This window comes from Rhipicephalus microplus, chromosome 8 (assembly GCF_043290135.1).
Source record: "Rhipicephalus microplus isolate Deutch F79 chromosome 8, USDA_Rmic, whole genome shotgun sequence".
NCBI classification, from domain to species: Eukaryota; Metazoa; Arthropoda; class Arachnida; order Ixodida; family Ixodidae; genus Rhipicephalus; species Rhipicephalus microplus.
Window position 1 is genome coordinate 47,002,292 of NC_134707.1, and position 16,174 is coordinate 47,018,465.

Consider the following 16,174-nt stretch of genomic DNA (forward strand, 5'->3'; position numbering starts at 1 on the left):
CTGCTGAAAGTGCTGAGTGCACTTTCGTCTGTGACTGTGCATTATACGTGGCACAAAGAGAAATGCCAACTGCAACGTTGGCAAGCATTGGACGAACGCCATTAAGTGAAAGCCACATATTGTCAGCAATGAACGACCAAACAGTGTCAAAAACTGCTACAAAGGCTGTTCTAGACTTTATAAAAAGCACTGGACTAGAAACTAGACTGTAGGATACTATACTAAGTGGCTACTGTACATAAGCACCACCTCTTCTTGTCCCCATCTTCACCCTTCATCCCTCTTTCTTTCCCCTTTCCCTTATCCCCTGTGTAGAGTAGCAGGCTAAAGCGAACTAGCTCAGGCCGACCTCTCTGCCTTCTAATAAATTCTCACTCACTCACACTCAAGCGCTCTCGCCATTGGCTGTAGTGTGAGTGACGTAAGTGATCTATCTTACCACAGCCGTTGCACAGAGCACGTGCGAGTTTCTCCCGAAACGTTCCACACGCGCATGCGACAGACAACTCTAGAAAAACACCAAAAGGGGCAACTTCAGAGAGCTCGCCATGTGCAGTCCGGGCACAAAAACAGGCAAAGAAAGCCGAGTGCCAGTGGTAACTGCGTATCCACGATCCATCAGCCTTCAAATCGCCAACGGGTATTCTAGTGCTGGCGGTGAGTGCGTCATGCAAAACACGCTGTTGAGTTAACTTGCCATCTCCAACGCTTGCACCAATGCCGCGTTGCAGAGTCAATGGTGTGATTGCGGGAGCGCGTTTACCGGTGTGAACACCAGATTTCAGCGGTAGTTTTTTTTTTTAGCGGTACATAGGCTCCGGTGACGACGTCTATGCGCGCATGTCATTCGAGAACAACCACTGTGATTAACGCAATGCGAGACACATTTAAGCACTCATTACCTTCTTCTATCACCATGATCATGCGATGCAGAATATGCGGAATGTGAAATAAACACCGTGGTAAGCCTAAGCAAAACGTATGTCTTACTTTATCGGGAAGCATGAACACATGACCGGTAATAGTAATAACTGCCAAACGCTTGGGCCACGTGTTTCATATGTGATGAATATTACTTTCTACAGAGGGCTTGGGCGTAATCATTTTTTAAAATCCTCAGCTACGCAGTAATTCTGAGACCTGCATCAGTCCGAGCAGCGAAAGAGAGTCACCTGTTGTACCCTGAAGCGCGGCAGCTGGGCCTAAAAATTTCGGACGGCCCCTGTACGCCTCTCCGAATTATCACACGCTGGCGAGCACATGACGAATCATTCCATGCGGCGTGGCGAAGACGCAAGATGTCAGAAAAACTGACAAAGACATTGAAATCAAAACACCTCCCAGGCGTACCACAACTCTGGTTCACGATGACAACGCTGAGATGATCGATACTGCCTTAACAATGGCACATCGTCACTCAGCGCCTTGAACGTAGCTTAGGGCCCTCTGAACGCGTCACCGTACTGTTAATGTCACCGTCTGGTGAAGGTTTTTTGAGCATTTCTACGCTGTTTGCCCTTGAAATAAAATGACTTCTATGCAACGAACACAATTGATACTCTGCTCAAAAACTTCATCATGCCAGGCTATCAAGTCAAAGAGAGATCTCAAACTTGAAAGTCTATCTCGTGGCATCTTTAAGCTTTAGTGGGGACATAAGTGTTATTCCAATTTGGTTACTCCGGCTAGATAATGTCGCAAAATATTTTTACTAGTTGCATCGCAAAAACTACTTACCGTATGGAGATAATTTGGGTTTTGTCACTTTTACGGATCGCAGGTTCATCTTTTTCAGAATCTTCTGTTGTTGTTCCAATGTGCTTGATTCACCTAATTCGTTGAACCATTTTTCATCCATCGCCACGTCTTTATCGCTTTCTTGTTTTTCTGTTGAAATATAAAATATTGAAATCATGTGTTCAAGTGTGCAATATTGCAAGTAAGCAAAATTTGCGAGAGATCGGTCTAAACTAAGGACGAAGTTGGCTTTAAGGGTTGACAGTTTTGTAAGAATGACAATGTCTTCAAACAATGGCTCTGAAATGCAAGACACGATGGTGAGTGGGAATGTAAAACATTGTATTATGCACAAATGCCCGGCTGTAGGCAATGTTAGTATAAGGAAGCACTCACTATTTCTAAGCACTCACTAACGTTATGCAAGTGCAAGATGGTCACGTTGCGTGCTCATTCAAGTGTTTTATGCGACAAGATATACCTATGTTCTAAATATATTCCTATTTTCGTTGAACTGTCAATAGCATAACAGACCTATACCATTGCGGCTACATTTCTTCATTTCACTTCGGTAATGGTTTTCTAAAGAAATGTGATTGTAATAACATTTCGTGAACACTGCAAAATTGGCAGGATATATTTTTTCCGTCCCCACATCAGAAGCTCAACCGAGCTCTGGCAGTCACATTGAGAGTGACTCCAACATAATCATTATTCACACTTTTCATGCTTAACAAAACTAACGATTATTTTCTCGCGCATTGGGAGTTCTTAACACATTTTATGTCTAGTTCATCATACGTTCAGTCCTCGCCCCAACCAAAAGGCTTCGTATCTAAACAGTGCAGATGACTACAGTTGGCGCATATTCATTGAAGTCCTCCAAAAACACATCTGGCATAGTCGACCACAAACCCTGTCATCAATCTGATGTTGCAGTTCGCCTATTGGTATGTGACTAATATAAGTTTCATGTGGCCCGTCTGCATAGCTCCAACCAATGGGAAAGTTTTCGACCTACCGGTGCCTATTTGTGCAGTGCCAACTTAGGTGGCTTTTACACTCAAGCGCTGGTTTTTACATGGCAAAAGTTATATATTGTTGTCTCACACCAAATGTGTAGACGTCATGTGTACACTATTATAGAGCTAATAGGCTTACCCTAGGCACATGTTGCTAAAAAACTAAACATTGAGTTGTTAGTTCGTCTTAATGTTGAGCAATTCATTAGGTTACATATACATACAACAGAAAGAACTCTGACAGTAGCGTGTCAAGTTTCATATAAGTACAGCAGAAGGAACTCTAGCAGAAACGTGTATGGGAGACACTACGTACGGCGCTTCAGTCAGCATTGGAATGATGGGTGGAAAACTAATTTGACTAATCTTTGCATTTTGGCTTGATTTCGCCCAGAGTGGCTTGAAGCTGCTTTGTCATGAGACGGCAGTCAGCAGATGTCCATCAGTTGCTCTTCGTATTCTTAACATCTTAGGCACGCCAAATTCAAATCGGGTCACGTAGTTCAAAATGGCCCGTTCTTTTATTCATTACAAAACGAAGATACTACAATGGACAAAATGACCAGTGCGTTTGATGCCCGCAAGCACAAAGGCTAGATAATTTGTGTACTGCCCGTCTTTCCTATGCCATCACAATGATCGCAGAGCCAGAGTTCCCTCTAGTTATGATTACAAAACTGTTAGGGGACCGTTAAAATCCATACAAGTGTATTTTAACATCAAAACAGAGGTCGTAACACGAAGATTGTGAGAACAACAGCAGATTGGTCTTTTTGAGTACTCCACGAAAAAGGCGACTTCTTCTTCCCCGTATCCCTGCCTTCTCCTCAAGAGATTATGCACCTTTGCGCTTCGTGTTCTTCACAATACGCAAGCAGTAATATTAGGATAAGAGCCGCAAAACATAAAATATTAGAAATTATTTCCGAGTATTGCAAGGAGTGTGGATTTTATTACACAAAAATAGGAGGAAAGGCTCAGAAAAACTCACAGAAAAATAGAAAAATAATAAAAAAACTGACTGATTGTGTAAATAAAAAAAAACAATTGCGCATAGCACGAAGAGTCTACTTTCGAGACTGGAGTGTTATCAGTATTATTTTATGGGTGTATGAATACATGAAATCATCATGTGCCAGCCCCATCATGCTTCTCTGTGTCAGAATTGACTGCTTTTAAATAACAATGTGCTAAACGCTTAACTATAACCTAAGTAGATTGATATAATCATTAGCTAACCAATATTCCTGTAGCTATCATTCTACCTAAGTGAGTTACGTTCACAAGTGTCGTAGTTAAATCATCTTTCGAGAGCTAAAATATAATTTCAATCTGTACACGGGGAAATCACTTTCGGGCCTTGAATATCGGACTTCTTTACGGCTTTTCTAAATGCAAATACCGTCGATTGAATATAAAGAACGTAATAGGCTCGCGCTCGGCTAGCAGAAGACGAGCAGGTCTAATCAATATAAAACCACAGGCCATCGATCAGGCGTTTTGTCTATTTGCCTCATTACAATAGATACATAATAATTTGGTGCTTTTATGCAGCTCCGCGTGCGGTATCAGAGTATTTCTTTGTAGAGCTAAAATCTCTCCTCTTATTTGCTATGCTCCTTTTTTTTTGCCTTGAAAGGAGTAGAAGTTGGCTGCTTACTAATATTTAAAAAGAAGTTTCTTTCGGCTGTAAACATGAAAGCTGCAATATTGAATACATCAAGGAACTTGAATCTCCAAGCCAAGGGTTCTACTGCTTGTTAGTTCCAGACAGCCAACATTCTCTATTCTCTGTCTATTTTTAGTGCCTTGTTTCATAAGTTTTTTATTACTTGATGCGGTCTTTTAAAAGGAAGGTTTATTTCGTATTCTTTATGCACGGTTGTCTGTCATTCCTGCTGCTTTGCCAACTTGTTGCGGGGTCGGGACCTCTTAACGTTCTCCAGCTTTTATTCCTGTACTGCTTCTATAAAAAAAAAACTGATTCGATTGATTGCTTGAAACCTGGCAAGGGGAAGAAAAATAAGAAGAAAGAAAGGAGCCCTGCTAAGCACTCTGAGGTGTCAATGGACCTCCCCTCTCACCTCACTTTTGTCCAATCATTTTTAGTGGGTTCGGGCTACGTGCAATCAATACAAAACCAAGGGTATAGAAAAGAATGAGAAAAGTATTTTTATCCTGCAGGATTCGCTTAGCGCGTTTATTCACAGACATGTAAATGGGTTCACTTTTCTTGCACCAACTAATCGATGAGAGGTTCCGTAAGAGCCAGGGCTAGTCGCACGCCAGCAGTCGGATTCAGCCGATTTGTGCACCTAAGTTTACAGATATGCTAGGGTCAAGGATGTCTGCTCAAAATTAAATCTCTTTACAATTGGTTGTGGCCCGTGCACTTCAAACCGTAAAAAGTGTGCTTGAGGTTATTATAGAAGCCCCAAAATTTAGGTTCATTAGCTTAAACGCACGTTTGGGTAGTGTGGCTCGCTAGGAACTGCTGGTGGAATTCACTGCTTAGCACGAACATACCTGCTTCGCGCCATGTCCTTATTCACACTTGTGCATACTGTAATATCTATTTCCTACATTGATCGCACTTTTGTTTCGCCATTCAAGAGTATTGGGGATTCTGGATCCTGAGTAATCTTATCTGGGGCTCGCCGAACCACGGCGAGGTTCTTGTTGAGCCCTTAGTGTTTGTGAAACCTACTTTGAGAGACCATAGCCTAAGCTGTGATCTCCCGTTAAAATAGTGATTTTGGTCTCAGGAAAGGCTCGCTTACGAAAAATGAACCCATAAAGTATACCATCCTTAAGCTGGCTCAGCTAAACAAAATCCTGGATTGCGTTCTGTAATTCATATTACTTTGAAAATGAGGGTGTTTTTTAGCAAAAATGTGCAATGCAGAATACATGTGTTACGTTATGCATTGCTTTCTACGTGTGTGCTGTCTCTACATGTTGCTTACATTTTTGTGCTCACTTCATTCTGTTTTTATAGCTGCTTTTCCACTACACGCACATATCTATATAAGGTAATCACGGCGTCAACCTGCGCAAGTGAAAAAAAAAATCGTACTGTTAACTTGTGACAAACGCTTCAAGGACGCAGGAGTTTCGCCTTCAAGAGTAGAAGATGATAGCGTCATCGGACTTCACGCGCATCGACTTCTGAATTGCCAGCCAGACTTCTATTCTTGGGGCATGCCTTGACACGCCGTGAGGAAACAGACAACTGTGCGAGTAAGATGGGCTGTTTGACTGTATCTGAAAACGCTTACTTCACGCAAAGTAGATAAGTGCCCTCTACACCATAAGTATCCCTTTTTCTCAACAACGAAAGTTCACACATAGCCTTACTCTTACGTATGGCGACGTGCGTACTTGCGCAGTTGTTCACTTTCTCGATGCTTTTGCATCTGGTGGTGATTGAATTGGGGGGGGGGGGGGGCGATAGAACACCCTTCCGTTACTTTATTTCCGTTTTGGCACATAGCGTTATTCTATATTTCCCTTATGCAATATTACTTCACTACATAAAATTCATATAGCGTTGCTTTCACTACATAAAATTCATATAGCGTTGTTGTTTTCAAGTAGCTTCAAGAAATATTGTGGTTGTGTTGCAGAACACCTCCTTGCAAAACACACGGTCTTTACTTAATCTCTCTTCGACCCAGAAAGGTTTGTTAGTTAGTTAATGCAAATCGTTCTCGAATTTTAGGTATCAGGCAACATGACTTCTTCTCACAACCGACGATGCCAGCATTCACGATGACACAACGGCGTGATCAAAATTCCTGCTGAATGAGGTATGTAACGCTGTCTTCTAATATTGCTTCAATATTTTGCCATTTCAATAGATGAGACTAAACTAGTTGACTACTCTTTTGTACTATAAAACGAGTTTAATTGAAGCTCATTACTGATTATCACGTATGCTCAAAAGCGTGCGTGCTTAGTCAAGTTCAACATTTTGTGCCAAATACCTTAAATTGCGGCGCTCGAAAGTCTAGCAACGTTGTACACAAAGAACACAGCTGCAGCAATTCTGTGCCAAGAACAGTAACGTGTGTTATGAGCCGCACTGAAGACCGGGCAATATCGCGTTAGAAATTTTCACACTCTCGTATTGTGGTATAGCTATAACACAATATTAAACACAGAAATAGCAACATCAAGACAGGCAAAATATAACCAGTATCACTCACCTTGGGCTGATTGGGTCACTGTAGCACCTCCGCCACCTGATGACTGCTGCGTAGCCACTTGACCACCACTAATTTGGCCCTGACCAGAAGCCTGCTGGCTCGTGGACCCTATCAATGAATGTTGGCCATCATGCACATATGAAATGCAGAAATGAGGTTTATATTAGTTATTGTTAAAAAAAGAATTTTCGGTGCTTGCGATTTAAGTGGAACATAATTCAAGACATATCGCCCCACGCAAAAAAAAAAAGGTGGAATGCCAAAACAGCGATATAAAAATTGAGTTAACTGCCCGAATGAGTTGCAATCATACACCATTCAGAGTGCTACATCTGTCTATACTGAGCATAGCATGTGGCTGGTGAGCAAAAATCACGCAAGACAGCAGATCAATCCTGGTCCCGTAAAAAGTGCCCCAGACAGGGAAGCATATCCCCCTGGCTGATCAGAGGTGGAGACGCGTAATTAATGGCCGCACTCACCCACTCTCCCTTCGTCGGTGTACCCACACATTGCTGCCAGTGCGAGTCACAACGATTTGGGCTCGCTGTCACAGTTTTTATCGCTTCTGAACTAGGCCGGATGCTGGGATATATATATTTTACTTTATATAAAATTTCACGACAGCAGTAAATGCTCATATCTTACCGTTCTTATCATATACATGACCATTAAAAAGGTGAGGTAGTCTAAATGCCCAATGGAAACAATGTCTTTCTTTTGTTGCAATGATGGTGTTCTATGCAATGTGTTGAATCCGGCTACACTGCAGTAAAACATTAGGAAGTTCATATCACAATCACGCAGCGATCCACGTTCTTAGAGTGCTCCCTGCTCAGTTTGCCAAACCGTTGATGACGTAAACGTTTGTGGTAAGCATGCAGGTTTTCCCACACTCGTACCAAAACCTTGTCAAGAAGATTCCCAAGCTTGGCAGCCAACATTTATGATATGTTTTACTTTGGTTTATCATCGTGCTTGTTCTGGCAGTCGAGATACTTGGTATGTGTAGCAAGTTACGCCAGGTTATTCCCTGGTGATGCCACACTCTCTAGCGCAGCCCAGGAGCCAGCAGCTCATTGAAAAAAAGTGAAATACTAGGTAAGCTATCAGAAATGATTCTTCGGTGCTTCTGGTATCTGTACTATCGAAGAACGTTTTCGTCAGTTTCGGGCAATTTTTAGCACTGTTAGCTTTGTTTTATGCCTTTATGGCGCGCTTGAATTAGAGCGCGATCTTGTCAGGCCACATTAGATATACAAATAGACCAAAAGCAGGGCCCCTAAAATGCCGAGCACTTTAAACAAATTGCAAAAAAGACTAGGCGCAGTTGTGTCTGAACCTAAGAACCGCGAGAAGAGTCATCTCATTATTAGGAAGCCATGTTCAACAATACAAGGTTATTGACAACAGAGAATCGAAGACTTGCTGAAGGAAGCAATGTGCGCGAAAAATCCTTATGTCGAAAACCTGTGAAACATATATATCAAATATATAGGTGTAATATATATATATATATATATATATATATATATATATATATATATATATATATATATATATATATATATATATATATAACATGTATATAGGTATAACATATATAGGTATATATAGTACGCCATCTATTTTGCATAAGATTATTGTGTAGTGGAAATATTAAGATTGTATTTGAAAGTGACCTTATTGATCTTGTATGCTTAACCATGCCACAGCATTCGTGTTTGCTTGAGGCCTTTTTTAAGAACCGACGCTCTTTTGAATGTAGGCGTAGGATGTTATTCGAATTTATTTATAATTTAGAAATTAGCGAAAAGTAGTAAATATATAGGTGGTGTTTTGGGGCAAGAATACCTTTTATTTACTGGTGAGAATGACTGTATACCATCACAAATGTTCAGCGATACACTGAAAAGCATGTGAACTTGGTAAGGAATCTATGCTAAGGCGTTTTATCTAATGATTAAAACTCATGCGTTACATAAACGTATTGCGATAAAGCTTGAGATCTTTGAGGGATGAAAAAAGTTTGGCAGGTGAAATAAAAAAAATCAGACTTTTACGTATACTCATACCTTTAAAAGCTTCACGTAACAAAAGCATGCCCACAAGAATACTAATTATGCTTACCGGTTTCTGTTTGGCCTACTGATGTTCCTGTAGAAGAAATTACCGTTGACTGCGCCGAGGTTGTCTGTTGCATTGAAGCGTTCAACTTTCCTTGCGAGCCGGATATGTGTGTGCCTCCAGGCAGTGATGGTACTTGTGCTGGGCCTACACAAATGACGTTGCAACAGGTACGAAGCCAGCGCTTTAGATTTTTTTTTTGTACCGAGATACGTTGTTCGTGCATATCAGCAATTCAATATTATTCAATTTTATTGGCATGACAAGGTCCCCAAAAGTGGGAATGCTGCGAAAGCAGCCCCTTATTTTCAGTGACCTCCTGCAAGCATGCCTTCTGGCGACCTGAAGCGTAGGGCGGTTTTGCCCACCTGTACAATGTGAACATATAAATGGTCATAAACACTATTGCAATAACAAATGCCAATGCTCACCACCATCAATTATTCATTCAGTGCAAAAGCGACCACACAATATCTGACTATACAGCTGCGCTGGCATATGAAAGATCTCATGAGCTACATAAGCACTCAGACTTTCAAATAAAGCTGCTCAAGGCAGAGCCCATAAAAATTTGAAGTTCTTTGCAGAGCAAATTTCCTATAGGCGCATTCACTCACGTTAATAATTACTCGCGTAGAATATAACCAATCATAAAAAATAAGAAGAGTAAATAGAACATGAACCTCTCATCTAGCTAATTCTGGAAAAATTTTGTAATCAGAGCTGAAACATCTTAAAGGCGTCACTGCCCCAGTTTTAAAAGTTCAATAGGCTTGCAACTTGTGCACGCTTACGTTTTATTTTCTTTTCTGATCGAATACGCTGTTAAGGTTTGCTAACAGGTATTTCGTTCCATTCATAAAAGGGGTGAAGAAGTGTGCCAACGTTATTTAGCTATAGTGACTGCAACCTTTGTTAATGAGGCTACTCCTCATGCAGAGAAAATGTTTCTTTATCTGTGGTTTTAGTTTTCATACATTTGCCCTTACTTATAACTAAGTGCATAAAGCAGTAAGATTGCGTATGTGTTCCCGTACATAAAAAATATAAAATAGAAGAAAGAAAAGTGTGAGAGTTTGTGCATTTTGTATTGCAATTTACACTATGAAAGATGCTGCTTTAGTCAGGTACTACTTGGTAGATACGTGGTCCTGCTTTCACATTTCATAGTTTTTTTTCACCATAATTTTCACGGCTACCGCACTACAAAGAACGCCAAAAAGAACCATTTCAGAGGTTCTACTCTCACATACCCGACGGTCGTTGTGAAATTTGCGTGCCTTTGACAGAAGACTGCACCATCTCAGTGGACGGGCGCGTCAGGTTAAGAATTTTTTGTATGTCAGGTGCATGAAGCTGCGGTTGCCTTCCTCCTGCGTGTACAACGTGCATATTCGTTGTGTAAGTTTAGAGGTTTTTTCTACCTACATTCAGTTCTGTTAACATACACTTGAAACCGCAAATACCGAAGTAGTAAATTGTCCAAAATTTATTAATATACAGCATTTACAGTGCATGTTTAAAATAAAGCGTCGCTTATGTTACCTGATCTACGACAACTTCTTTTACTCAAGTACAGGGGGGTTGTTAAGTTTCCAGGCTACACTCCCTTAGGAATAATAAATAAGATTGCAGTCCCGCGACTTCTGAGCTCCCCCTCCCCTCCCTCCAACCCTGTAAAAGCAGAACGTTTGATGAACAATGAGTTCTATTATGAAATAACCAGTAGTTTGCGTAAACGTTCCTACAGCTTTTTCTGTACATGCATTAGTTCTGCACTACGTGTGTATCAATCTAAGTTTCGAAAGTACCGAAATTTAATACGAATTTTCTACCTAATAATTAGGGAACCGCGCCATCGTGCGTTGTTTTACCTCCTAGTGCCACCATTTGTTCGTTGCCATGTGAAGTAGCGTAGAGTGAATTTAAGTTGTAATAGAAGTCCATCAGAAAGCGAGCCCTTTAAACGACAATTCTTTCCTAGCTCCAAAAAACGTAGTTATAAAAACCAGGTATGATTAAACTGAACAGAAACTACAATCGAGACACCACAAACCCCACCTTCGACTCAGTCAACGTTTGTGTTGTTTCTACTGCTTTGTTTTAACCGTGATTGTATGCTCTGTCATTCAGAATGAATGACAAACCTGTATTTTATTTCAGAATGCAGCGGGCGCTAACGCTTACACCGGTGGTGACGTTGACGCTGGCGCTCATTAGGTGAAAACCAAGTAAGGACGCCCTTGACTGAATTTCGAACGTGATATCTAGCGCCAACATATATGGGGCGGGCAGGGAACAGTTGTGCAGCCGATGCGCGCTCAAGTCTTACGTGTCTGAAGAGGTAAGTCTAAAGTGGTAAGTGACCATAATGTTCAAAAGCATTACGCTTGCGGTAATACAAATTCTGCAGTGTTAATTGATTGCACCTACATAGTTGCACTAGATAAGGTACTGCTTTGTATGATGCATAAACCCAATCAGTTGTGCGGAGTGCTGCAAGCTTTCGGAAGGACTACGAAAAGCAAGGATGAATTCTACGGTCACGTAGCGCGAATTCATGTCATAATCTATGAGTATTTTGTAATAGATTTATTAACAACGCTACGAGGAAATACACATTCAAAACAGCTGCCTTATACATCGGAGGAAAAAATACGCATGTGAATTCACCTTTCACGTTGCCTCGCAAGACCTACATTGATGCCTGCTAAAACCGCCAATTATGATGTAAAGGGGAATGATTTATTATATAAATAACGCGTTTTCGCCGCAAATTTATACTCACCTGGTATGCACGTTCGCTTGCATGCCTCTAAGGTAGGAAACTTATTTCCGTAGAGTGAACAGTCGTATATCATGAAGCAAGTTCCAGAATAGGAGTCGTAGGCGTACATGGCATACGCCTCGAACAAGCAATAGGCAGTGTGCACCGCAGCCTCGCAGACCCCAACTGCAATCGTAAATGTTTCGTCAAGAACCATCACGCAAGCAGAAAAGTGACTTTCGAACGTCTCAACAACCACTTGATATAAGTTACACACTCATCTCAATGTTTGGCACTATTTGCATAGAAAAATTCAATCTTTTTATTTATTGTTAATGTTCACCATTTAAACAGCACAATAACATTACGACATACGCCGTAAATTTCTCCAATATAAGGTTCCTAAATGTGCACCTTAATATGAACACACAGGCATCCAATATTTTGCACCCACCAAACTGCGGCACCCATGAACGAGAATTGATCTGGTTACACTCACGTCAGTAAGTTTCTCAAGGGGCCTCTCATTTGAATTCAATAACAAAGAAGACCCAAGTTGAAGAGATGGTTGCCAGCATTTGCGAGCGCAAACTTATAAATGTGGAAGATAATTGCCACTAAAGGCAAACTGCTCCGGCAAGTGGTATTCGGACACCCACGGGATGGATTTGCCGTGAGGTTGCCTTGTTCGAATTTAAGTTTTCTTGATCACCGCCGATTAGGCATCTGTTCAGTAACAATGTAGTTAAGCAAAATGTTTGGCTGTTATAATGTCACACTAGCTATACTAGCTGATGTTGACGCAGTGTAAGCTAAGTGAATGTTTTATCCACATAAGATTTCCTCCATTACATAATAAATTGATGTTTTACTCACACCTTCTATGCCCGGGCCTGGTTGAAATATCTGCCCCTGTAACGTGGTTCCAATGTGTTGAAGAGGATTGCTGCACTGCATTCATATTGGAGCCAGCTACTTGAGTGTTTATTTGAGAACTGCTTGCTGTGCCACTTTGCAAGTTCTGTTGTTCAGACCCTGTGTAATATACATTTTTTTGTTATCACTTGAACAAATCTCTGAGGACACTTACTGAACATTTATATAGACGATATAAAATATTGACTATTTTTACGTATGGTAAGATTGTAAAGAACACTCACACCATAAAAGAAGAAATGAGACCAGGTTTGGGTTAGGATCATGCTCAGAAAGAGAGAGAAAAATAAACAACTTTATTCGACACGGCAAGTTTCGGAGGAATTATATCCTCTCCCCTAGACGGCAGGTAAAAGTCCTAGCGGCATCTTCAGCTTGCCTGATCACTTGTAGCTGGTCCTTGATGTTTGAGCTAAGCAGCACGGTTTGCCACTGCTGCGCGTTAAAATATTTGGTGTTTGGCAAAAGTTTTTAAGACGGCCGAAAAGATGCAGCTGGTATATAGCTCCCTCTTGCGGGATCGTGGCAATCTACCAGTCATGATTTGAGAGTGCTTGCCAAATGTGCACCACTCCCTTCTTATTCTTCTGGTTACTTCAATCTCGTGGTTCGCCTCCATGGTTATTACCTGTCCTAAATGAACGTAGTCCTTTACAACTTCAAGTGCGCTAATGCCTATATTGAAGCACTGTGGTTTTCCCCCAATAAGCTTTAGTAACTGTTTTACAACTCGTAATACGCTTGCCTGGCTGCCATATATTCACCTTCATCACGAACTAATGTAAGTATTTCTCTAGTTGAAACCAAACACAAGCTTTTGAAAAATTGCTAGCAACTTGGCCTACCTCTTTGTTGCTGCTGTCCTTGAGTGCTCGTTCCTGCAGACACATCAGTACCTGACGGAACAGTCTCATTACCTATCAATGTACCAGGTCCCCTTATATGGTTAGGTGATAGTGAGCTGCCTCCCCCAGAAATAGTTTGGCTTTGCCGCCCACCTGTAAGAAACAGCTTAATTCAATGGCAGAACAGCCTGGATGCTTTTTACTATAAAAGAGTAGTAGCTGGGCTATACTGCAATTCCATTTTATTTGGAATTGCCATTTCTCCTATATTAGAAAAGAAGGCACTGTTTCCGGTTCGGCAGCCTCGTATGGAAGATGAGACATCACTATAAATCAGTTGGCAGTGTTAAGTGTTCCTTCGTTTTTAAAAATTTGCTTTCAAAAACAAGCAATGTGCAAGGCTGCAGAAAGCTACAATATAAAAGTTTTTACACCCCAAGTACCTCTAAATTGACACTATAGCATAATTTAGCGAAGTTAGAAGTGTGAGTTGAACAAATGGCCATGAAAAATGATCATAATAAAGAACGCAGATGCTACACCACAAATTATGTTGCCTAAAGTTCACTGTCTCCTGTAGTTTGTCCTCTTGACGCTTTGCTCTCTGCCAAAATCCGTTCAATCAGCGACTTTTCCAGCTTCTTCTTTCGAAAGGAAAAAAGCGTCCCTTTCACTACGACCGTTGTTCACTACAGAAAGGCAGCACAGCGACTTTCGGCGGAACGCTAAAGTGTGACAAGGAGTCAAGCCGAGAATATCACATCTATGCGACTGTTCCCATCGAGTTCTTGCTAGTTCTTTTATATGTATATACCTGAATAGGGTGCGGGTTAATCATATTCCGAAGTATTGGGCTCATCACAGTTATAATTTCGACAACGAATAAAAATTGTGGAGACGTAACATGTTCTCGGTATTTCAATGTCTATTTTCCTAGCTGTTCAGATATCACATTATAGCCGCCAATGGTCACTTGCACGTGGAGAAAATTAAAATTTATAAGAATCATCGAACTGAATAACAAATTTTGCTTCAATGTCGTGGCACCTATGTATTCATTTAAACTATATTTATTGAACCAACCCCATCAAATCCTCATTGTTCCTTCTAAATACGTGAATGTCTCCGACAAAATAACTTCTATAGCTCTCTTCATAAACATAGGCGTCCTATGTTAACCATTCATTCGGCATTTTCCATGCTGATAAGAACACCTTGTTGCTTTTGGGACTCGGTGCTGCCATGTTAGTTGCCACTGGATGATTATATTGTAAGCAAAATATTTTCTAGTGTGCTTTTATGGCACCAATTTTTTAGCAGGCCACTGAAATATTATTTTTGCCACTGGAGCATCCCAGTGACTATTTTCCTATCTTAGTGACCTTGCCGTAAGAGGGTTTCAGCATAGAAAGTCTGTATTAGGTTCCGAGAGCTCTTCAGCTAACCGCATCAGATTTCCAGTCGATGAATCTGTCTAGCGAGCCCGAGGTTGAAAAAAGCAACTGCACGTGTGTTTTAGCGCTTTGTTGATACACTGCAAAGGGCAAGGTCTTCAATGTTTTGGAGGTAACAAGGATGAGACTTGAGCAGCTGATCGCATCTATCCGATGGACTTCTGTTGTCCTGTCAAAAGCTGAATACGCATGTCGTTCACTTTAATACAAAACGGAGGTATGCCTTGGCCTGTGCATTTTGAGGTAAGGCAAACCGTAGTTTCTTTTGTGACAGGACTTATCGTTTCTGTTGTTCATTGTTCACCAATCCATGCTCTTACGTTTCTATAAATAAGGTCATGTGCTTTCGAAGACGCTCTTTCGTGCGAACACTAGCTCGCCTGGTTTGGCAGTATTTTTTATTTTTTTTTATTACGTGAATAGACAGTGTTGATATCCAAGTTGATATCCAAAGAGACATATGCGTGCACGATACGCATGTGTGACCTTCGCACGTGCGTTTGTGTACATACACACACCTGTGAATTAAAATTGTTCACGAGAGAAATTGCAGCAGCCTGATTTGAGCATGGGTAGCACTACGACTTGCACACAAAAAAAGCATATGCAGAACATATTGTCACACACGTAACGCAACAAATTCCATATAGTACTCGATTGAAATAATAGGCCATGCTTAGACAAAGCCGAATATTGACAAGCACTCGCAGACGGTAAATAATGATGTACTCACGGAAGATAAGTACGTCGTCGCGACCAAATCGACAAGAACAAACCACCGTAGTGACCACCACATTCTTTCGAATGCATGTTACCGATTTGTGCCCGTCTCCGTCACGCGTCGTCTGCGTGCTTCGGGAAGTGACGAAACGGTATGTTGACATCTATACACCATGATGCCACGCATTTCGGCACACTGCTTTCGCCTTCGGACATCGCTTGTTTTTTTTCTTTTCGGACTCACCCGTGCGGCATGGTGGAATTAAGGAACTATTTATAGGCGGCTGCTTCTCAACGCGTGCCACGCGGCAACATATCTCCTTTCAAAGTCGACCCTGTTAGCGCGGTTTTCAGGCGC

General features: G+C 41.3%; 1 protein-coding gene across 3 annotated transcripts in view; it reads right to left on the bottom strand.

Moving 5' to 3' along the window:
* The window catches only part of LOC119165386 (uncharacterized), an 85,767-nt gene that overhangs the window by 15,939 nt on the left and 53,654 nt on the right, over nucleotides 1–16,174 (bottom strand). For all 3 annotated transcript variants that reach the window (XM_075871716.1, XM_075871715.1, XM_075871714.1), the window contains 7 exons: nucleotides 13,643–13,795; nucleotides 12,738–12,896; nucleotides 11,883–12,047; nucleotides 10,348–10,467; nucleotides 9,098–9,241; nucleotides 6,968–7,075; nucleotides 1,738–1,887 (listed from right to left, as the gene is read on the bottom strand). In XM_075871716.1, the coding sequence (XP_075727831.1) occupies nucleotides 1,738–1,887; nucleotides 6,968–7,075; nucleotides 9,098–9,241; nucleotides 10,348–10,467; nucleotides 11,883–12,047; nucleotides 12,738–12,896; nucleotides 13,643–13,795 (999 nt within the window). The remainder of the gene's footprint in view (nucleotides 1–1,737; nucleotides 1,888–6,967; nucleotides 7,076–9,097; nucleotides 9,242–10,347; nucleotides 10,468–11,882; nucleotides 12,048–12,737; nucleotides 12,897–13,642; nucleotides 13,796–16,174) is intronic.